Consider the following 25,400-nt stretch of genomic DNA (forward strand, 5'->3'; position numbering starts at 1 on the left):
TCTCACAAATTATGAAAAATAAATTTAAAAGACCACTTGAATTATTTTGTGATAATGTGTTAGTAGTCTAATATTTTAAATTGTTATTAAATAAGAGAGTTCAAAATGTTTAAGTGTCTAATGAGCAAATTAACACAAACGCTATGAATACATGCATATTTTATTTATAAAAAACAAACACTCAAAGTCTTTCGTTTGGACACTATTCATATAGATGTCATATCATTTTATAATATATTATTTCAATAGAAATGTATATTTAGATGCTCATATAGTTTAGACAAAATTACAAATATAGATATTTCTGCAGAAATAAAGTATTTAGTTTTGTTTTCACTCTGATTTATGTTCTCATAAAGTTTATTAAAGTTGGACCAGTTGAAAATAGGCATGCTCATGAGATCATTTTTGCATATAATTTCTAAATTTTCTCATCCAAATTTGATCTATGTCGTTGAGTATATTAGTACGGTGATCATCGTGGTTTCGTCACGACACTAATGTGATAAAAATTGTGGTAATTCCACAACTAATATATGAGACATTGAGACAGACCAGATTGTTAAAGTAATAAGAGAAAGAGCATCCAGATATACGCATAAAGTTTATACGATGTGATTATTTAAGAAAAGAATACATGTATAACCCAGGTGTGAGATTGTTGAAAATTTATTTAATTTCCTAATTTGTTTGTAGACAATACATATATTAGTTATAATTACAAGCTATTTCAAATCAAATGACTTATAGAATGATGATATCATTTATTGTTATAAATGTTAAATTGCATAAGTTATAGTTACTTTTGATTTGAAATTAAATGAGAATAAAATCAGATACTATTTTTATTTGGGTTTTAGGATTTAATGAATGTCATACTCAAATATAAATAGTAACTTCAGGATTTTGGTCCTAACATATCAAAGCCGCCTTGGTAACTCTTTTTCCATCAAAGAATTATGACTCAACCCTACTAAAAATATAGAAGGTTTTGATTGAGAAAGATAAAAAAAATTAAATTCTTTTAATTACTTTTATAAATACAAATATACTTCTGTACTATGGTTTATATATTTTTGGTGATTTAATATGAATGATCTGAATTGATAAAAATTATTTATGCTAAGATCTAATACTTTGCAAAACTTAAAAAAAATGTCTTGATAAATCTAAATATTCTATTCATGTTTCTTAAAAAAATTTAAAATTTCTATTACATTATCTCGATATAAATATTATGTGTTAACGACTAAACAATGTTATTTCTGATAGTATTTTAGTCTTAATAAATAACATTATTTTTTAGTATATATTTTATTTTTTTTATGTTTATTTATTATATATTTTTTAATAATATTTTTATTTTTTATTAAGTTATTTTTTCTTTTCAGATTGACACTTAAAAGTAAAAGATAAAAAAAAAGAAAAAAGAAAATACTCCAATGGACAATGGAAGGAACGGTGGGTTATCGCCTTATCGGTATTGTCGGTCGATTAATAAATGCAAAATAAATAGGGGAATTGGAAAGAGGGATAGATAGGCACTTGGGCCGAGGTATAAGTAGTTACGAAGTGTATTAACTATGAATAGTCAAAGTCAAAGGAGAGATCACGCTGCATGTGAGATTGACATCAATATCGTTTCCCAATTCGTACTAGAAAATATTGTGCCTAGATAATCGTTTAATTTATTGGATTTTGTTAACTTGTACATAAGTTAAACATATTATAAAAAAATATTTTAAAAATATTATTATTGATCCGTCCTTATAAGTTTGAAATTTAACATAGATTTAGATTCTCAAAAGTTTGAATTTCATTTTAGAGAGTAAAGTATGATCTTTTATTATTAATTTTATAGGTGGGACCAAAAATAAATATAAAAGAGAAACTATTTAAGGATAGAAGATCACACTTTACTCTTTAAAGTGAAATTCAAACTTTAAAGAATCCAAATCCATTCAACATTATAACTCAATTTGACCAACCACATTAACAAATCTTGGAGTCAGCAAACTATTAAACAAAAATTTTGGGATACAATTTCACATGGTGGTTACACCACCACCTTAAATAGAGGTCGAATCCGAATAACATGATTCATTCAGAATTCACCACCATCACTATAGTCCTTATTAAGATATCATTATTCTTGCGCAGAAACTAACTTAAGTATCGGAGTCCTTTTTGCAGGAACTCCCCACTGCTCAGACGAGGCTCGCATCGGTGGCACAATCTTCGCCAGAATAACATCACGAGCATCTCTGTGACTGTCACCGACTTATACCTCGAACTGAGATCTGAGACATGAACATTAGCGCTCACCGTGGGGTCCGAAGTTATTTCAATTTTAACCCCCACATATTTCTCGCTCTACACTTTCTTTGCAGGATTATGGCCGACGAAGTCGTATCCATAACACCTCCTCCTACTAACGAGGAACTAGTGGCCATGAATGCTATCCTTCTGGCAGAAGTCAGGAGAATGGCCAACCTCTTGGAGACAGCTCACAATGGGAAGTCCAACACCGAGGACCCAAAAAGTGCCACTTCAAACGGAGCAAACTCTCATGAGGTCACCCCATCTAAGGAAAGGCTAATAATGGACAACTCCTTCTCAGAGAAAGTTGTCAGCTTTCAGATGCCAAAAAAATTTGTTTTACCCACAGCATTTAAACCATACGAAGGATTCGGAGATTCCCGTGTGCACATCAAGAAATTCCAATCCATGAGGTTCTTTAACGGTGCCTCTGACCCTATACTCTGTCGTTCTTTTCTAACTTATTTGGATGGTGCTGTTTTACTTTGGTTTTCCAAAATTCCTGTAGGTTCGATTGATTGCTTTGAAGATTTAGCAAGGTCTTTCATAGACTATTTCGCGGCCTCAAGAATATATGTACATGGATCTGATTACGTCAGCACCATCAAACAAGGACCGCAGGAGAGTCTGAAGGATTACATGACGAGGTTCACCAAGGCAACCATGGAAATACCATACCTCGATCCTAAAGTCCATCTACACGCGCTGAAAAGCGACCTCCGCCAGAAAAGTTCCAGGAGACCATAGCGGTAACCAAACCAAAGACTCTAGACAAATTCCGAGAGAAGGCAGCGGGCTAGATGGAGATCGAAGAACTCCGCAAAGCTCGGAGGATGGAGAAGCCCCATTTCCACCGAGATGAAGAAAGACAATCCAGGTTTCACACTAGCAAGGAGCTGAAGAAACCCTTCAAACTCGCTTCTAAGTTCGACTCTTATACCAAGTTCAACACTAAAAGGGAAGGCATAATCAAAGAAATTCTTCACAATAAGCTTATAAAACCACCAAGTAGAGCAGGTACATACCAAGACCAAAGGTATGTCGACAAAACGAAGCACTACGCTTTTCACCAAAAGTTCAGTCACACCACGGATGAATGTGTGGTGGCCAAAGACACACTAGAAAGGTTAGCACGATAGGGGTTGCTGAATGAATACATCGGCAGCCGGGTACAGAAAGACCCATCAACCTCAGAGGAGGTAGAACATCAGAAGACTAGTAACAAAAAACCCCAAAGGCAGAGTAGTCAACCTCCAAAGAAAATAATTAATTATATCTCAGGAGGGTTCACATGCGGTGGAGAAAAAAGCTCGGCCAGAAAAAGGAGTTACAGAACTATGTTAACAGTACAAGATGAGACGCCATCTGAAGTACCTATACCCCGAACCCCTGATATAACATTCACAAGTAAGGACTTTGAGACCAAGACTCCTAATCTCGATGACCCTATCGTCATCTCGGTAACAACTGGGGACCTCCTAATCCAAAAAGTCCTATTAGACCAGGGTAGCAGTGCCGACGTGATGTTCCTATCAACCTTCAAGAAAATGCAATTGAACAAAAAAGTACTACAACCATCCCCTTATAATATTATTTTAGGGAGACCATCTTTAAATGCTTTTGGAGCCATAGTCTCCACTATTCACCTGTGTGTTAAGTTTTGTTCAGAGGAAGGAGCTGTAGCAACAGTACACTCAGACATGAAAGAAGCAAGGCAATGCTACAATGCAGGTCTAAAGATGAAACAGGCACCGATGACACGAATAAACTTGGTATACAACACCAACGACATACCCGAACTTGCCGAGCTTGTCCCTCGAGTCAACCATGATCAACGACCCACCCCAACCGATGAATTGAAAAAGGTAAGTCTAACAACCAAAAATCAATATACTTACGTCAGTTCCACTTTATCTGCAGGATATACGAAACAAATAGAGGACTTGCTACAAGCCAATGCTGACCTTTTCGCGTGGACCCCGACAGGCATGCTGGGAATACACCCAAAGGTCATATGCCACATACTAGCCCTGGATTCTAAAGCTCGACCGGTGAAGCAAAAGAAAAGACACCTAGGACAAGAAAAAACCGAGGCAGCAACTAAGGAAGTGCAAAAATTACTAAGTGCAGGTTTCATCCAAGAGCTACATTTCATGACATGGCTGACGAATGTCGTCATGGTAAAAAAGAACTCAGGAAAATGACGAATGTGTGTGGACTTCACTGACTTGAACCGAGCATGCCCGAAAGACTCGTACCCCTTACCATGCATTTACAAGCTTGTCGACAACACCTTCAGCTATCAGATACTGAGCTTCATGGATGCATATTCGGGCTACAACCAGATACTCATGCACCCTTCAGACGAGGAAAAGATAGCCTTCATAATCGACCAAGGGAATTTTTGCTACAAAGTCATGCCATTTGGCCTTAAAAACGCTGACGCAACTTACCAATGTCTAATGGATAAGGTCTTCCAGAAGCAGATCGGCAAGAAACATGGAAGTGTACGTAGACGATATGGTGGTCAAATCAAATAATGAGAAGGAACACCTAGCTGACCTTAAAGAAGTCCTCAATCAATTAAGGAAATACAATATGCGACTCAATCCAGAGAAGTACGCATTCGGAGTCCAAGGGAAAATTTTTTTTTAGGGTTTATGCTAACTCACAAGGGAATAGAAGCAAATCCTGATAAATGTAAGGCAATCTTAGACATGAAGTCGCCATCAATGATCAGGAAAATACAACAACTCATAGGAAGGCTAGCCGCCGTGTCAAGGTTCCTTCCGACGATGGCAGCAAAATCGAATCACTTCTTTAGCACACTGAGAAAATCAAACAAGTTCGAATGGTCAGAAAAATGCAAAAACGCATTTGCCAAATTCAAGCAAATCCTATCCTCGCCTCCAATACTAACAAAACCAAAACCTGGTAACCCACTACATTATACCTTTCAGTTTCTGCTAACTCAATTTCATCTGTACTTGTAACAGAAACAGGTCGAGAGCAAAGCCCGGTCTACTTTGTCAGCAAAATCCTACAGAATGCAGAAACACGCTATCCGACCATTGAAAAGTTGGCCTACACCTTAGTAGTCACAGCAAGGTGCCTAAGACACTATTTTCAAAGCCACAAGATCATAATAAGAACAAATCAACCACAAGATCATAACAAGTGCTGATAAAACCCGACCTTGCAGGAAGACTGACCAAATGGTCCATTGAGCTATCCGAATATGAGTTAGAATATCATACTCGGGGCTGACTAAAATCACAGGTACTGGCCAACTTCGTAGCAGAGTTAATCACTACCGCAAACATCTGCCCAGAATGGGAGTTATATGTGGATGGAGCCTCCAACGAAGAAGGGGGAGGAGCTGGAATAGTACTTCGGGACAAGGATGGAGTCACTACCGAACAGTCAATAAAATACATGTTTCCTGTCAGCAACAACCAATCCAAATACGAAGCGCTCCTCACAGGCCTACGCCTAGATAAAGAATATGGGATACAACACATCAAGCTTTTTTGCGATTCCCTGCTAGTAGTACAACAGGTGAACGACGTATGCAAACCTTCATTAGAACAGTATTACATGTAGGAAAAACATTTAGTCAAGCAATTCCAGAACTTTCAAATAACACATATTAACAGAAACGAAAACAATAGAGCAGATGTATTGTCTAAATTAGCTACATCAAGAAAAATGGAAAGTAAGTCTACTCTATCACAAATAACACTGGAACATCCTAGCACTTGCAACGACTTTGTTTTTAGCTTGACACAGGAAAAGGACTGGAGGACCCCATACCTCAAATTCCTAATGCAAGGAGAAGTGTCGCAAGAGGAACCAAACCCCAAACTTTTCAAAAAACAAGCAAGTTTCTACACTATCATTGGCGACGACCTCTATAGGAGAGGATTCTCCCGACCCTTTCTCAAATGTATGGGAGAAGAATAGGCTAACCTAGCCATGGGGGAAGCGCATGAAGGGATATGTGGCACACACATAGGAGGCCAAAGTCTTGCTACAAAGATATTGAGAGCCGGGTATTATTGGCCATCCTTTAAAAAGGACTGCTTAGAGATGGTCTGAAAGTGTGATAGCTGTCAAAGGTACGCACCGATCATACATAACCCGGCCGAGATGTTACACACCACAAAGATCGGATGGCCATTCCATAGGTGGGGGCTGGATATACTCTGTCCCTTTCCAATATCAAAGGGTCAGGTAAAATTTCTCCTAGTGGCAATAGACTACTTTACTAAATGGGTAGAGGCCCAACCCCTGGCTAAGATAACGTTGGACAAGGTAAAAAGTATTATTTGGAAGTTTATTATATGCCGATATGAATTACCTAGGGATATTGTTACCGATAATGGCGGTCAGTTCACAGATAGGAAAATAGCTTCTTTTTTACAAAATATGAACATAAAACACCATTTTTCTTCGGTCGAGCACCCACAAACTAATGGGCTCACCGAAGTAGCTAGCAAGGTCATTTTGTAGGCACTAAAAAAGAAAGTGACATTGTCAAAAGGAGACTGGGCCGAACTTATACCCGAGATACTTTGGGGATACAACACCACCCCACAAAGCTCGACAAATGAAACACCCTTCAAACTGGCGTTCGGATCCAATGTTATTATCCCTGTAGAAATATCTCAGGGATTAATAAGGACAAACCACTTTGAAGACAGCACAAACAATCAAACAAGAAAAGCTGAACTAGACACATTAGAAGAAGTGAGAGACGAAGCAAGGATTAGAAGTGAAGCAATGCAACGTATAATCCATAAGAAATACAACAAAAGAGTCAGACCTCGGACGCTACAACAAGGAGACCTAGTCCTCAGGCGCCTTGAAGACGTTCGGAAGCCACATGGACAAGGAAAGCTCGCTGCGAATTGGGAAGGACCTTTTCGAATCAGCCGAGTACATGGTCGCGGTGCATACGCCATTACAAACTTTAGAAGGAATTGACTTACCAAATATTTGGAACTTTTCTTCGTTACGATTATATCATACTTAGTCATTTGTACATGTTGAACCTCGGAAGGTACTCTTTTTCCTACCACCGAGGTTTTATCCCAAAAAGGGTTTTACTCGGGGAGGTTTTAACGAGGCCGACCAGTTCACTTTATGTACTGAAATAGTAAACATCAATAACAAATATGCATGTTAAATCCTAATTTTTCTTAAATTTGCTTGTCAACACAAAAGTCATACAAAGTTTCCAACGAGTTTCCGAATATCATCAAAACAAACAGTCATAACAAAGGACTAAAAACCACAAGTCCCTCAATCAATACAACAATCACATAGTTCACAAAACAAACAAAAGCACTTGATAAATCTCTATTTGCTAACTTCGGCCGCATTTTCTCCTTCGGCCTCATCAGGGTCATCATCAACAAGCTTCCCTCCAACAACTATCTTCGTTACATCTAGCTTTAAAACATCAAAGTTCGTAGAGAACACAGCGAGTTGGCTCATACATCGGTTAAACCACGCCGCAAACATCTCCATAACTTCGACCTCAAGCTCATGCACTCGAGCCACCATCTTACCTTTGTCTGTGTCAGCTTGTGACAACTGACCCTGCAAATCCCGAATTTGTTCACGAAGGGTCTCCATCTCCCCCTCTTGATCCTTCATTTTCGCCGTTTTTTCGCTAATCACAGCGTCCCTCCCAGTGAGTTCTTTCTCTTTCTCAACAACAGTTTTCTCCAGCAAAGCAATTTTATCAGCATACTCCTTCTCACCAGCACCCAGCAATTTTGTGGTGCGACCTATACACAGCATCCTAGCAGCAATGACCTACAAAAAAGTATATATATATATATAGACCAACAGCCTCCATACCAGCACCCTTCAGCAAACCCACATCACTTGGGAACTGACCGACCTTGTAAACAAGTTCAGCAATAGGGAACTGGTCACTCCACACAGACCTCGAATCTGAACCGCGAGCAAACCCATGAAGTCGCAACTGTTTAGGACTCTCGTGCTGAACAGTAGCTCCTTGAGCAGCGTCAACGGAAACAACCTCCAAGGACTTATCAGACTCGGCCCTTTTCCTCTTTTGAGCACTGGATTGAGCAGGCTCAGGCATAATGGTCTTACAACACCCATCCCTATCGCTTCTCTTTTTTCCCAAGAACGATCTCATTCGAGAAGAAGAGAGATTAGGAACTCGGCCACCTAAGGAACGACAACAAGAAACATAAGGGCAAAATAAGCAACGCATGATCAACAAAACAATAAAATGCAATACCTATATATCTCAACAAAGAATCTTTATCATCCTCAAAATTCAAAAGGTCAGGGATAAATAATAGTTTCCCAGAAGCAAAACACTCAATAAGGTAATCTATGATCAAATCCTCCTCAGGAGTCCTTCCAACAGCCTCAAGCACTTGCATAGGCTCTGGACACCAGTATAAGGGAAACATCTCAGCCAATTCATCATCCAAATAAAATGGGTACTCAATTTCTTTTGAACGAACTTTTACAAACAACTTCCTAAAATTTTTAAAAGAAGATTTGTACAGAATAAACAATGAACGCCCAGGGTAACTACTAAGGTTCACCCACAAGCCCTTCCTCACACCTTTTGATTGAAACAGAAAAAAGAACAGGTTCAAAGAGGGTTCAACTTCCAAAAAACTAAACAAGCATTGAAACACACGAAGGCAAGCCCATGAATTAGGGTGTAACTGTGATGGAGTGCAGTTAAGCTGTGTCAGCATATTACACTCGAAATTAGTAAAAGGGAACTTCACCTGGAGCTCATTCAGAACAGAGCTATAGAAATAGAAATACGACCAGTCACCCCTCCTCTCACAAACTCTTTCCTCACCATTACAAGGGAGAAATTCAACACCGACACGAGCACCCCTTATAACACAACTAACACTGTCCAACACAGACAAAGACTCAACACTATGAAACAGAGAAGCACGACATTTTACATCCACATGAACCCAATGATACCATTCATCTTTTACTTCTACCACTTTATCTTTTTTCATGGCGAGTAGAAAAGCAAAAATGGCAGTAAAAATACAAAAGGGAAGAGAATGTACCTCTAAAGGACATCTTCGACATTAAAATAAGAGAGAGGAGAAAAGTTAGTGTTTTTTTCTCTCGAAATGATGAGAGGAAAGTAATAACCACACATCCCACTACCACACGATCAAATAGAAACAATTGTACAATCAGAAAGATTTTTCATCTGCACCAACGAACCAGATGCACCATGGAAAACTTAACCGGCAACAATTATTGCAAGTGACAGTTCTCAAGACACGAAGTAATTAAAGATGCCACGTAAGCAAGTTAAGCTTGGGGGATTAATACACACAAACCGAGCTATAATGTTCATGAAGATTTACTCTCCAAAGCTTAACTCATTTCCGCAAACATTCGAAGTAAGTCAAACTTGGAGGCTGTGATCCATTCCTATATGCTCGGAACTCAACATTATAACTCGGTTTAACCAACTGCATAAGCAAATTTCGGAGTCAGCAAACCACTAAGTCAAAATCTCGAGATACAATTTCACATGGTGGTTACACCACCACATTAAATAGAGGTCCAATCCGAGTAACAGGATTAATTCAGAATTCACCACTATCACTATAGTCCTTATTAAGATATCATTATTCTTGCGCAGAAACTAACTTAAGCATCGGAGTCCTTTTTGCAGGAACTCCCTACTGCTCGGACGAGACTCGCACTGGTGGCACAATTTTCGGCAGAATAACATCACGAGCATCTCTTTGGCTGTCACCGACCTATACCTCGAGCTGAGATCTGAGACAGGAACAATTATAAAAATTATTTTTTTATTTTTATTGTGTTAAATAAAAAATAATTTTATTTTACAAAAAAAATATTTTAACGGTCCACCTAACGAGTTTTAAAAGCTTTTTCAAAGTCCATAACTTATTCTTTTTAACTAATAGGCTTTACAAAAAATTCAAACCGAACCTATTTAGTAAAATGAACTAAGCTGAGTTTAGCCATGAACATTCATTGAATAGTCTAATCCACTTTTATCTCTAATCAAATACATTAAAAATTTAAATTTTTTATTTTGTTAATAATTTTTTTATTTATAATTTTAATATATATTTTTAGAATATAAAATAATAATTTTTTAAAAAAAATTAAATTTTTATTTTATAACTTTTTTATATTATATTAAGTAGTACTTTAGGTCTTAGACTTTTAAACATTTGGTAGCAATATTTATAAAAGAGTAAAGTATCGTTTTTGTCCCCAACGTTTGGGGTAAGTCTTATTTGTGTCCCTAACGTTTAAATCGTCCTATTTGTATCCTTAACGTTTATAAAAGTGATTCAATGTTATCCTACTATCAATTATACTAACAAATCAGATTATATTTTTCAATTATTCTCACTTGGATGTATTCATTCTCAATTAAGTCTCATTTGGATGTATTCGATTTTAATATTATACCCACTATTTGTGTTTAGATTCAATTATGTCCCTAGAAAAGTGAATTATGTAAATGTTGTAGGAATTAGTTTCAATATTTGATGAGCTATTTTTCGGAGTAGATCATGGATTCTATCCCAAACATTTGTATTCTAACTTCAAGAAGAGATTTTTAAAATTCAAACTAAAGCGTTCATGATATGTAATTGACAGTAGGATAATATTGAATCATTTTTACAAACGTTAGGGATACAAATAGGACGATTTAAACGTTATGGATACAAATAAAATTTACTCCAAACATTGGGGACAAAAACGATACTTTACTCTTTATAAAATGGTTAAAAGTTTGAATTAATCTTCAACAAATTTTATATACTTTAATAATTCTCAATAAAACTTGATTATTCTGTAACTTTTCAAAACTCTTTTCTGTAATTATTTTGTTGTATTTAATAAAATTTTTAATATATATATTAGATAAATAATTTTTTAATAAATTTTATTATATAACAATTATATTTTTTTTAAAATATTACTATAAAATAAATTAATATCTTTTAAATAGATACTAATTTGTCTAAAAAAATTAAAATTTATTTAAATTAAAAAACTAATTATGTATTTACTATTATAAAAAGAACATTGATAAAGTTTAGATTAGTCAATCATCGAATCTAATATATTATTGAAATTCAAAGGTTACCTATGGTAAATTATTCTTGTTCAAATTCAAACCCCTTCCTTTTGCTTTGTGATGAGAACTAAAATAAGCTTTCTCCTGCGGCATGTGATATTCTGATTTCTGAGTTCTCAACAAAACTTAACATGTTCATAGAAGATTGGAAAAAAAAAATCGTCATCTTGATATTTTCTTTTACAAAAAAATATAAATTTTCATTCATAAAATAATCAGCGGTATTTATATATCGTAGAAAAAATATAAAATTTATATTTAACAAAAAGAAATTTTTTTTATGATAAATTATTATCTAATAAGAGATGCAATATTCAATTAGCATCGTCTTAGAATATATTATGATCGAGTCCTGCTAAGGAGACAATAACATTTGTATACAATATGTACAATGAGCTTTTTATCTAGCCCAATTATATTTGAAAATAGTAATAAACACCCAATTAACCTAATTACAATCCTAAATGATGTTTACCCCCAATTCACTTCCTGTGACCGTGTTACCCTACCCAATTCACCTCCTCTTCGGTGTTCATCAAACCCCACACCGCCGCGTAGCCGTCTAAATCGCATCCTGCAGCATCTCCGGGAACACGTCTGCGTTGGAGACCATCTGTTCGGGATCAGACCTAGTCGCTGGCATTGTCGCGATCGCACGGCCGGTCCTCCCTGCCGACCGGAGTCGCTGCCCCCAAGCGCCACACCTGATCGCACTCGCTGGAAGCATCACCGGTGCACGGTTGGCGGCTGCATATCTGATCCTTGTTTCGCCAACGGACGTGTTCCAGAACCTCTTCAACCATCCACGGTGAGTGCGTTATTCTCTTCTTTTCACCATTATTCATTGCAGTTGCTACTTGTTATTTAGAGTGTTTAAGATACTTAGTTTTTTGAATCTACATGGTAAAAAAATAATAAATCGAATTTTATTATTCTGGAGAATGAGAAAATAGATGTTCACTGAGGTTGTTGCAATTGATTAAACAGCTTCGCCGCTTGACGTGAACTTTTCACTGGGACCAACACGAACATCAGAACTATATCATCGTCGAGCATCCACGTTAAGTGGGTTAGTTTCCTCCTTTCATGATACATTATTCAACTTGCATTTTGTTCCGTAGAGAGTATATGTTGCTTATTTGATTGATTTTAGTATGTTTGAGCATGAGATATTAGTTGTAGTCTGAGATCCTTGCAGTTGATATAACTTTTACGCTGGAAAGGTGAAATAAATTTGTTAATCTAGTTTAAATAGCAATTTTTTTCCCAGCCCGTGTGGACCTTTGGATGCATTGTAACGTAACCCAGCTGACCACTGGCTTCTTATTGTTGACCATAGTTGGAAGGTTACTTTAGTAGGGTGTTGGACGTTCACTGTTCATGATAGATATTTTTTGCTGCTTTATTTGGATGGATACTTTAGTAGGTAATCAGATGTTTGGTTTTCATAGTCACATTTATCCATGCTTGATTAATTTTTTTTAATTTTATTTCAATATGCTTACTATATGGTCAACTTGAGTATTGAATCGGTTGTTTGTTTTTTATGTTGTTTTTTCCTACATGGTTTGTTTTTTAAGTAAACTAACTCATGTATGAAAAGAAAAATATTTTTTGATATGAGATACCAGAAACCAATTTTAACTAAAATTGGTTGCTAATTTAATATCTATTCGCGTCGCTGTTCCTGGCTATAAACATTGATTTATGGGACTGCCATGTTGTTGAATCGAGTGATAGTATTTTACATGAATGATTGTTGTGTTGGAAACTGACTGACCCGGTCTATTGGACCAATTAAACTAGTGTTGATGGAATCCTTTATGTTTATAGGTGTTATACACGTATTGAAGGATTGGTCTTCGTGATAGATATTTTTACCGATTTAATTGGGGGCTTACTTGATTAAGCATTTGGATGGTTGGTTATCATAGTCGATTGAGTGCTTGCTTCATTATAGTTTTTCTTTTAATTTAAAGATGCGTACTGTATGGGAAAATGGAGGATTGAATATGAATTAATGTTACTATTGTATCCTCTAACTCGCTATGAAAATCTTCCTCCAGGATATGCTTAGAGAAAGCAGGTCGGAGCTGATGTTGGATATTGTCTGTGGGCCACATAATACATTGGTAGATAAGGTGCTTCCAATATTGGAGGACAAGGCTATCCTCGTACGCCACAATCAACCCTGATACAAGCGGAAGGAAGTGAAATCACCGTTCACGGCACCTAGCACGAGAACGTTGATACGACGAGCTGAAAGGTTACCAACTGTGGGAAAGACTAGGGGCAGAAAACAGTAGCATACTCATGCATGTTTTGATTATCGTTGGATATGCTTGTTTGGCTTATAAACCGAACATAGCCATTGGTTTTTATTGTGCAATTTGTGGAACGTAACCGTAGACCCTATTTTACTATTGTTAAGTTGTTGTGAATGTGTTTTTAGCCATTCTCTTAGGCATGACAAACATACAAATGAATGAAAGTAACAATCCAGATAGTTACTACTATGCACATTTGTTTGATTATGAATTTATTCAAGGATAAGTATTTTTCATTTTCCTAGTTTGAATGAGTTGAATTGGTGAAGCATTGCCCTCATAAAATTTGACCTTGGGCCAACTTAATGTGATTCTTTTTTAATAGATGCAAAAGTGATCTTGTGGATGAATCTAAAATCTAACAATCCCTTGTTCTGTGATTGTGAACATCCATTTATATGTGAAAAGTGAACATCCATTTATATTTGGAAAGTGAACATCCAAAATCATACAGAAATGAACATCCAGTTTGACTCTGAAAATACCGCAGCGTCATTTTTATTCCTATCATGACTAGATACCCACTACACGAACGTGTTAAGGAAAAAAATGTTTTCAAAGCACGATAGTCAGTTAAGTCATAAGTAGCATTTATCACAAAGAACTAGGCGGCCATTAATAACCATCCGTGTTAACAAGTAAAGTGAACATCCGATTACCTACAGAAATGAACATCCCACGTGTCTGTTTGAAGATAACCGTGTATTGACTATCTAAAACGACAAACTACGTACCAAATGACTATATAGTATAGCATGAAGTTATTTGTAACACATTTAATAACCTTACTCCAAAGTTAAAGAATAACCGTCATGTATACTCATTATGCATTCGATTCATTCAAATAAATAAAGCAAAAGGGTTCATTTCGGCCACATTTAAATGGTTCCTGTAAATTACTCAATCTCACTCTTGGAACAACTGCATACAATCTTAAAACCTATATGTTTACATGAAGTCACGCCACCTATTCACCCCAATTCAGTAAATTATAAACAACAATTCTTTTATCCTTTGATCATAAATCAATTCAAACTAGTTGCTTTAATTTTAAAAGTATGGATTATTTTGACTTTTCGAAGAATTCAATGTACACGGGAGGCTGGTTACTATCCCAATCATTAGAATACAGGATAAAACTAGAATCCAAACCTCGTAACCAAGAACCATCTCTTCACTTTCAACCTCAGTAACATCCAATAGTGGCATGGCCTATAATCACGAAATAAACACCCAAACAAAATCATGAAAACTAATTAGATAAACAATTAGTAAATGAGATGCACAGAAATCCTCTCTAAACTCCATAGAGAAAGATACACAAATATAAATGAACCACATCAGCATTTGTTTATTAGAATTTAACAATTTAGATTCTAAATTCCATGACTTAACCTGAATAAATAGCAAATAAAGTAGTTTAGTATGCAACAGGAAGGGCCTCATGCAAAGAATTTTCATGATTTGGGTGAAGTATCTAAATCTGTTCCAAATTTAGGCAAAAATTTATCTACTTAAGTCATGGATATTGTACACCAGAGGGAGTATTACAAATTGCAGATCTGACAAAAATGTCAAGCATGATATTTATTTGTCAGTTACATTTATCTTGGGATATGCCATATCATAATCTCACATATTAGCCTGTTTGTAATCGCTGAGTAAGCAAATTAATTGAGTACCTTGATGCAACTTCCATGAGGACCGAAGCAACACATACTATTGGTCACAACTAATTTATGAATGTGGTCTTTCATATCATGTGTGGTTTTTATTTCTTCTTTTATGTTGAAGTCATTATAAACCACTCATACAAATAAGCATACAAACTCATAAGCATAAAAAATAATAAAATAATATGCAGGAGGCATGTATGTATACCAAATAATATGCAGAAAGCATATGAGCATATAAATAACACACATGTGGGGAGCATATAAGGATACTTTAGCCATTATAAAACACTCATATAAGCATTCCATGATTAACATGCTGCAAATACAATAAGCATATATTTTAATTCAGACAACGATTTCAGCCATTGCATCACTCTATGGTTGCTTTTTAATTCATTGAATGACCATCATGTAGGTTAGCATATAAAATGCCATATAACATGAAGGCAGCATACATTTATCTACAAATACATACATAAAATATACTTCCTGCATATAATCATATAAGCATGAAATTATTAATTAATTTCAGCAAATCCTCCATGAATATAATCATACCATTCATTATAAAACAATCACAAATTTAGTTGAATCTCAACTAATCGATCGCATTTGGATATTCCATTAAACATACTAACAAACACCACATTTTCATTGTGACTAAAAATATAAGTTAACCGAAAAATAACTATCCATGGCAGAAATTGTTGATCGTCATTGTTCACCTTGTTCGACTTCTGACCGTGGACGACGACATCGCCGGATAAGTTTCCCTGTTAGTTTGATAAATTCTCTGCAACCTCAGACGGAACACAAACTAGCAGTTCAACCATATCGCACTCCATTAATGAATTTCGGCTCGGTGGTGTGCATGAAGGAAGACCCTCGCTTGAAACACGTTCGTCTTGCGATGTCAACATTTCGAAGAAGGCAAACCGGCTGCGTAATGTGCGGACGAGAGGGCCGTGCTGGGTAGTGGACTGTGCGATCCGAGAGGGCGGTGAAAACAGAACAACGGGACGCAGTGCTTGCCGGTGACCTGTGCTGTGCGGTTGAAACAGATGCAGACAGCAGTTCGTTGTTAATGGAGGTCACACCGTCTTGAAAGAGGGATTCGTAGATTTGATTCTATAACTGAGGGTAATCCTAATTTAATTCAAATTTCAAATTAGAAAGAATTCAAAATTAAATAATGACTCATAGTTTAATTTTAATTACAACTAAACTTCCATTGTATGCATTGTACAATAAGGCTATTGTCTCCTCATACTTTCCCTTATTGATCACGTGAATTCATTAAAAGATCGAACAGAAGAGAAAATAATGATAAAGTTCCAAAATTTGAAGAAATAACAAGCTGTAACAATGATAATAATTTGATTTTTTTAATACTTATTTTAATCAAGGGCAAAAGAAAATATTCATTACAAATTTAAACAATATATATCACTTTTTGTTTTTAAAGTTAGGGGTGAGATTTGAATTTAAAATTTGTAGATAAAGAAAAAAGATTATATTATTTGAACCGGATTTGAATCCTCTAAATTTTGAATTTTACTTTAAAGAGTAAAGTATGATCTATTATCATTTATTTTATAGGTGAGACAAAAAAAAATATAAGAAAAAAAATATTCAATGATAAAAAATCTTATTTTATCCTCTAAAATAAAAATCTAAAATTAAAAAAATTTAAATTTATTTAAGCTATATTTCATTGACAAACAAGTTAACATACCCAGGCAAGCTTGACAGGCCAATAAAGTTAATTAGTGAGTGTGAACCTGTTTTATTAACATATTAAGACTTTAAAAAGAGTTTGAGCCTGTTCTTATTTTACAACAGATCAGGCCAGGCTAAACTAAATACAGGCCAGACTGCAGGTTTCTAGCAGGCCAGCTAACCTTTTTTCACCCTTATACGTTGCCCATGATATGGAGGACCTGCTGGAGGTGGGTTCAAATTTGCCTAAAAAGACTAAAAACTAAGATTTTAAAAATCGAAATAATTATCAAATTATTTTATTTATTGATTTAAATAATTATCGAATTGTTTTATTTATTAATTTATCAGTTTAAAAATTTAATGATTTGTAATGTTATGTATGTAATAATATCTACGACGACGGTACGACACTGAATTCATCTCCCGACTTTTCCTCAGATTTGAGCATTCTCTCAATAGGCTTGGCATTTTATAGCACTGCGAGGTTACGAACCCATCTGAGCTTGGGCTTGCACATTAATTGGGCCTTTAAATAAATTTATTTTTGAATAAATATCCTATTCGGTCCTAACTTTTTTTGTCCGTGGGAGATATTACACCTTAATCATTCTTAAATCTCAATTAAGTCTCACCCATTAAGAAAAATAAATAAATTGACCATTGCTACCAGATGACAAATAACCGTGTCAAGTGTCACCTCCAAAAGGTTGCAGGAACTAAAAATCTCTCTTTTCTTTTTCTTCTTTTTTTTCATTTTTTTCCTTCATCAAAGGCGAATTTTATTGTCATCCCTTACACAACCACTAAATCCTCATTTTCATTCACCTCAAGAATTCATGATTCAAAACCCTTCCAACTCTCACCATCCAAAACCCTTCCAACTCCTTACACAACCACTATTTCACGTTGCTTCACAAGTCTCTGACTTTGTGAGCCAAATAGAAGAAGAAGAATAGAAGAATAGAAGAATAGAAGATACAGAAGTTGAAGAATTGAAGCGTGGCATGCCGCATGCATACTACATAGACGAAAAGATTTTTTGTTTTAACAAATAAAATAATTATAATAATTATTGAAATAAATAATTTAAAAAATATTTACCGAAATAAATGTCTATCTCTTATCTCGTTTACACTATAAACGAGGTAATTTTGTTTTGTATGTATCTCGTTTACAGTGTAAACAAGATAAGACACGTCAGGCTAACACGTATATATCTTGTTTACAGTGTAAATGAGATATAAGAGGACAAATCTTCAACTACTATAAAAGGATGTGCAACCTTTGGCATCTTTCACACACATTTCATATCTTTTTCTGTCTTATTTTTCTCACAAAAATAACGCAACAATGGCCAGTAACAACGTATACATAGTTGTGTGTGTTTATCCCAATTGTCGTATGAGAAATGGCGACAATGGGGTGACATTTGAATGTGAGAATCCGATACTATCACGCACTCAGCATGTAAGTACGTTGTCGGAGTTGAAGAGTTGGATACTGAACAACCTCGGTCGTACAGAAGCGAGGGAGGTCGGAAGGGTGGGGTATAGGTTGCTAGCACCAATGGGCAATGGAGTTTTCCGGTTTCGACTCTTTCGACTTTTAGGAGACGAGCATGTTCGACTCAAGTTCGACATCCATGGGAGGATCATAGCGGAACAGATGATGGAGCTTTCCGCCGAGGTTGGAGATATTGGTCATGGTGGTTCTGTACACTCGACCTATGTCTAGGACGAACGACCTCTTGCACCACCACCGATCCATATCGCCATTCCAGTTGATGAGGCGGAGGAGGACGACGAGGAGTCAGACGAAGAATACGTGGCGGATAGTGCCGACAATGATTCTTCGGAAGGGTTCGATGAGGAGGAGTTTGTACCCGAGATGCTCGCTCCGACTGTGGCGCGCCATGTCTTGCCTCCACTTCACTCAATTCCGACGCTATCGGCAGTGCCAAGTCACTATCAAAATCTGGATTTGGACGCCATGCATGAGAGAACTCCATTTTCTGACACAGGAGAAGAGGAATACAACCTGGACGGTGGGATAAAGTTTCAGGTCGGCCACATGTTCAAATGTCGAGATGCAGTCCTTCAGGGTGTGAAGAATTACATTATTCATAGGAGTGCAGAGTACCGGGTGATCAAATCAGACCGACTAAAGTACCATGTGCAGTGCCGGCAAGCTGCGACTGGGTGTCTATGGAGCCTCCGTGTGGCCCTTCGGCAGAACCTCGGATATTGGTAAGTTTAACTTCAATTGTTCTTTTGAGTACTTCTATGCAATATATAAATTAGGTTTGAGATATAGCTGAACCAATACTCTTTTGTTGTGTTAGGGAGGTTCGGAGGGTTGGTAGAGCGCACAGTTATTTAGGACCCACCATGTCTCAAGACCATCGTCAGTTAGATGGGAGTCTCATTTGCAGGGTCATCTTGCCGTTGATACAGTTCAACCCCTCCGTGAGCATTCCGGTGTTGCAAGGTGCGATACGGGCGAGCTATCACTTCAAACCCTTGTACAGAAAGGTGTGGATGGTGAAGTAGAAGGCAATTGCACAGATTTACGGGGATTGGGAGGAGTCGTACAACAAGGTGCCGGAACTGCTCCAGGCACTGCAAAGCTATTTTTCTAGAACCATTTGTGACCTACGGGTCGGACCGTACTATGATGGACACCTTCTAGTCCGCGACTGTAGCATATTCGACAAGGTATTTCGAGCTTTCCCTCATGTGTCGAGGCGTTCAAGCATTGCAAGCCGTTTGTTTCTGTCGATGGCACACATCTGTATGGGAGATACAGTGGAGTGTTGCTTATTGTGGTGGCATAGGATGGCAACAGCAACATCCTGCCTATTGCTTTTGCCATTGTCGAGTCCGAGAGCACGGAGTCATGGTCGTTCTTCCTTACTAATCTAAGATGCCATGTGACGCCATTTGTTACCTTGCAGCCATAGGATACTGGTAGATCCCTCTATCAGGTGGACACCACTGAGAAAATCTCTGGTAGATCCAGGACATCAACAACGGAGTGTAGCCGGTGATGTCCATGACACCCCACTGTACCACCTGACAAAGTGACTGGTACGTCTAGGCCAGCACGGCCGAGCCCCAAGACAAGGCTAGGCACTGCCCAAAGTCCCGGAAAAGAGGGAGCCAACACAGGTGGACCAAGTTGTTCGACTTGTCCGTCATTAGATATCCTCCGATCAGTAAAGTAATGTAGCACCTGGCGTACTATAGGAGGGTCTCTGGGTCATCTGTAGAGGGCATATGGCATACACGATCCTGCAGCCAAACAAGCTTGATCGTGAACGACTCCTTCCTCTGCGCCGCCTGCTGAGGAGCCACCAGAGGTCTGGCACCAAGCAGCTGCTCCACCAAGGCCCACGTCTCCGTGTGGTACCACCTACCGAAGTCACAGAGGCACCCCAACTGGGGCCCCGTGTGCGTGTAGGCCTAGGTGGTACGCTACGTCCTGCAGGGTGATAGTGACCTCACCCCACGGGAGATGAAACGTGTGCGTCTCTGGACGCCATCGCTCCATGAAAGAGGATTATCGTCGGTTAGGAATTTTACACAAATAATCTCGTCGAAGTATAGTTTCCAACCAACAAACAATCTTCAATCAAAGTTTAATTTTGGTTGTCATGAATGCAAACCCAATAAAAATAACAGAGAGTATTACTCTCAGGTCGTTCTCCCTAGAAATTACAATCGAGTGCTCAATTATTGGTTATGAGGTCCCAGGGTTTTGCGAATAAGAAGACAAGAAATTTAAATGACAATAAAAGTAAGTCAACAACTAAAGATAACAATTACTAAAAAGAGGCATTCATGGCAAGGATTGAGAATCTAGACTTTCTATCCTAGTAATTAATTATCATACAATACTTAACAAGAGCTAATCCTATTTCGTCATCTCCAACATCGGAAGAAGGTATAATGTTATCTTCACATGAGAGAAATTAAATTAGGACTAGTTAATCCCAATCTATAAGTAATATTAATGGATATAAGACTAACTAATCACTCTAGGTCACCCATCTAAATTGGGTATTAATGACTCAAGATTGTCCAATTTCTCTTTCCAAGCCAAGAATGCACAAAATCTACTCTAAAATCTAACCAAGCATTTTGTCAAACACTTGGAAGGCACAAAAGGAAAGCATGATAAAAGGGCATGAATAATAAAATCTACTACTACCCAATGCAAGAAATCAACAATAACAATTCAATTAAACATCAAAAGAACATAAAATATAAAATTGCATTAAATGAAAATCCAAATCCAACAATAGTGCATGAACATAAAAAGAACATAAAAGGAAAATTAACAAGTGAAATTAAGAGAAAAAGGATGTAGGAACAAGAAATTACAAAGAAAACTAGATGAAAACAAGAATTAAAACCTAAATCTACCCTAATTTTAGAGAGAAGAGGGAGCTTCTCTCTTTAGAAAACTACCTAAAGCATGGTCCTAAACTAATCTAATTGCTCCCCTCTTGTTCCCTCTTGAATTCTGCATCAAATAGCCTTAGAAATGACTTGGATTTGGGCCTGGATGGCTCAGAAATCGCCCCAACGTATTCACTTTAATGAGGTCACGTGACACTTGTCACGCGTTCGCATCGCCTGGCCAATTCCCTCCTCACGCGTACGCGTAGATGACGCGTGCGCGTGGCGTTGAATCCTCCAAATGCTCATTTCTTCATGAATTCTCCACTTTGCATGCTTTTCTCTTTACTCCTTTGATCCATTCCTTGCCTTTTAACCCTGAAATCACTAACAAACATATCAAGGCATCGAGTGGAATCAAAGTGGATAAAATTTGACCAATTAAAGGCTAAAAAGCATGTTTTTAACCATTAAGCACAATTAGGAGAATTTCATGAAACCATACTATTTCATTGAATAAATGTGAGATAAGTTGATAAAATTCCCTAAATTCAACACAAGATAAACCACAAAATTGGGGTTTATCACTCTACGAATGCCAAAATCAGGGAATTGTCAAAAGTGAAATCCCTGAGGGGCACTGTGTCGCCGAATCCAGCCCCAACCAGATACGGAACAATGGCATCGGGTGGAGGAAGGGTGTGACTCACTCGCCGGGCAATAGAAGGCGAGGCCTCTGAAGAATAAAAAAAATTCAGCCTTATAAAAAAATAATTGTAAATATTTGGTTTATTAAATTCTTACACTTCTTTTTAGTTTTGTAATTAGATCAATTTAATATGATATACAAAACATTAAAGTTAAATAAATGTTTCTTTCTAACTTACATCTACTTCTACTTAAGAATATATTTCTATGCTTCTAACTTACACATATTTCTAAATTACATATTACATATTAAAAAAAACCTAACTAGAACGTTATAAATAGTAGTAATCTAGCACAAGTAAAACACAGTTCCAAACTAATAATTATGTCGTAGCAACTTTCCACAAGCAAATAGAGTTCTAAATTTCTACTAGAGACCTACTATGCTAAAACTACAAACTATATTATAGTTCTTCGCGACTGCCCTAACCATGGCCACATACAAAAAAAATTCATATGGGATTGCACATAATTAAACAGAACAAAACTAACTTCAAAGTCAGCTGCTCCGGCGTAATGCGATGTCTCGTTCAGTCTATTGATGTCTTCGTTGTTCGCCGTCTGGCGCGCCATCGCAGTAACAATAGAAAATAGGGTCAAAAAGGGATAATAGAGAGGAGAATGTGGTTGATTAGGTCAAATTTGAGCCTAAAATCACGCTGTAAACGACATATATTTATAAGCGTCGACAGGCCGTAAACGAGATATATACGTGTCAGTCTGACGTGTCTTATCTCGTTTACACTATAAACGAGATACATGCAAAATTATCTCATTTATATTATAAACGGGATAAGAAAGGAACATTTATTTCGATAAATATTTTTTAAATTATTCATTTCAATAATTATTATAATTATTTTATTTATTAAAATAAAAAATCCATTTTTTTGTTCGACCCTGACTGACTAATTTCCAACAGATTTAGCAATTTACATATAATTGTTAAACGGACGATTTTAGCTTATTATCAATTGAACTGTATCGTAGTCAAATAATTTTTGGTTTGACTGGTCAGTTCGGTTCAATTTTTGCTAATAACCAATAAGCAATATATGAAACTTATTCGTTACGTCCTCAGTCACAAACTTATGCCTAAAAGTTGCTTTATTTTTTATATAAATTTTGCTAACTTATGTTGTAAGAATGGGTTTATTTTTTTAGATATGGCATAAGAATGTGTATTGTATTCTTTTAATATTAAAATTATAATACATAAATTGTGTATTATAAATACATAGATTACGTATTGTAGGATATAAACACAACGCGATTCTATCAAGCTCTAGATTTTTGTAACATTTTTTAATGGCCATAATCATCAATCATATCCTCTCAGTTATACTATGTTATTGATGCTTCGGCTAATCACTGATTAATTAATCATCTTTATTTGACTGATCAATTGTGGGACTCGAGTCTGGAGTTGCAAATTCAATCAACCAAAATTAATTAAAATTTTAAATTTGTATCCATTGCCCTTACTTTCCACTCACTCATTCTAGGGTGGCTATGCATATATTATAAAAAGGATCCCATAACCACATTTTATTCTCGCTTGTTTTCATTATTGAGTCAGTGGCGTCATTTGAATGCAACAATTCTTCAATGATTGCCACTCTTTTTAAGTGTTAAGAGTCGAATCTTGGAGGACCCGGATCCTTGGTTTTAGGATTAAGCTTTTTCTAGTTTAGTTTCTTAAACTATTAAAAATGATTTAGTGACACTAATCATCCATCCACCGTTTTATAGTTTAGTTTATTGATTGATTGATTGATTCAGTAGCTAATAAATAATTAATAGCTGACAAATGTTAATTGGGGATGACAAGGTTGTGCATATCTGCACCAAAAAAGAAAAAGAAAAAGAAGTGTGTGGGGACTGGGGAGTGGGGAGAACAAGGGACTTGGAACGGTTGGTGAACGATGCCAGAATGCAAGTGAAACGAAAAATGAAGAAAGTTATTAAGTTAACCACCTGACTAAAAGAAAAGCAAATAGATATATAAAACAAAAGCTTATTGTAGGTTTCATACCGATATCATGGATATCATACACGTAGTACATATCTTGGACGAAATAAAATAAAAGTAAAGCGAGGGTAGTGAAGTGCCACGGTGGGGACACACTTCACAATAACGAATCCAGTTGGTTCCTGCAGATTCAATCTGGATTTGATCGTGTCACTGTCAACGGCGAGTAAATAATTCCTAAACAACCAAAATAATTGTCCAAAAAACTTTATAAAATACCATATGACAACTCTAATCTAAATGAACAAGATATGAATATACCACTAGGCCACAACAGACAATAAGTGTGTTGATCAACAATAGCCACTAGCATAGTGAATTTTCTTTATTTTTCTTGGGGTGTAATAGTTGGAGGGAAGGATTTCTAGAACCTTTCGAATTTTATTTTAACTTTTTTTTTTTATCAAATAAAACTTAGGATTGTAAGGGCTCTATTTAGGCTTGACCTGTGTAAGTCTACGCTAAACGAATTAGTCCGTTAAATTTATTTTATTTATGAACCATAATTTTTTTATTTGGATTGTATATAATCAGTTCGATAAATTAAATTGAATGGTCTGTTTAACCTTTTATTTTATTTGTTAAAAAAGATTTAAATAAAAAAATGTCATTTTAAGTCAGAAACTTTAAACAAAAAGTATTTTTTTAATCTTATGAATTGGGTTTTTGAGTTGGACTAAAGGAAATTTTGACTGAAAGTGCTAAATTTTTTTTCTCGAATTATACGAAAAAAGAATCATCAGTTTGGTTCATAGGATGATCCGTTTAACCTGTCATTTTTTTTGGATTAATAGGACTCATCAACTTGTTTAATCCGAAATTTAAACAAGTCTAATTTTAAAAACAAAAGTATAATCGTTTAAATAGATAAACGTACTAATCTGACAAATTTGACCCATTTTAATAGTCCTAAATTTTTGAAAGCATGGATAAAAATAATGTATCCTTCACTTTTGATAACTACAAAAATATTATAAAATGCGACAAATATTAATAAAAAAGAATAAATTTTTATAAGTAGCAAATGAGTATTAGATAAATCGTTTATGC

At 36.2% G+C, this 25,400-nt stretch overlaps 1 protein-coding gene across 1 annotated transcript; it reads left to right on the forward strand.

Annotated features, from left to right (window-relative positions):
* Positions 18,561 to 19,848, forward strand: LOC107633370. Its single transcript, XM_016337004.1, has 4 exons — positions 18,561 to 18,896; positions 18,945 to 19,456; positions 19,552 to 19,555; positions 19,642 to 19,848. Exons 1-4 carry the CDS (start codon positions 18,561 to 18,563, stop codon positions 19,846 to 19,848), a joined length of 1,059 nt encoding a protein of 352 aa, XP_016192490.1.

This window comes from Arachis ipaensis, chromosome B03, assembly GCF_000816755.2.
Source record: "Arachis ipaensis cultivar K30076 chromosome B03, Araip1.1, whole genome shotgun sequence".
NCBI lineage: Eukaryota > Viridiplantae > Streptophyta > Magnoliopsida > Fabales > Fabaceae > Arachis > Arachis ipaensis.

Coding starts and splice junctions, on each gene's coding strand:
- LOC107633370 (XM_016337004.1), top strand. CDS start 18,561: ATGGCCAGTAACAACGTATACATAGTTGTGTGTGTTTATCCCAATTGT. Junction 18,897..18,944: donor TGATGGAGCTTTCCGCCGAG/GTTGGAGATATT, acceptor ACCTATGTCTAG/GACGAACGACCTCTTGCACC.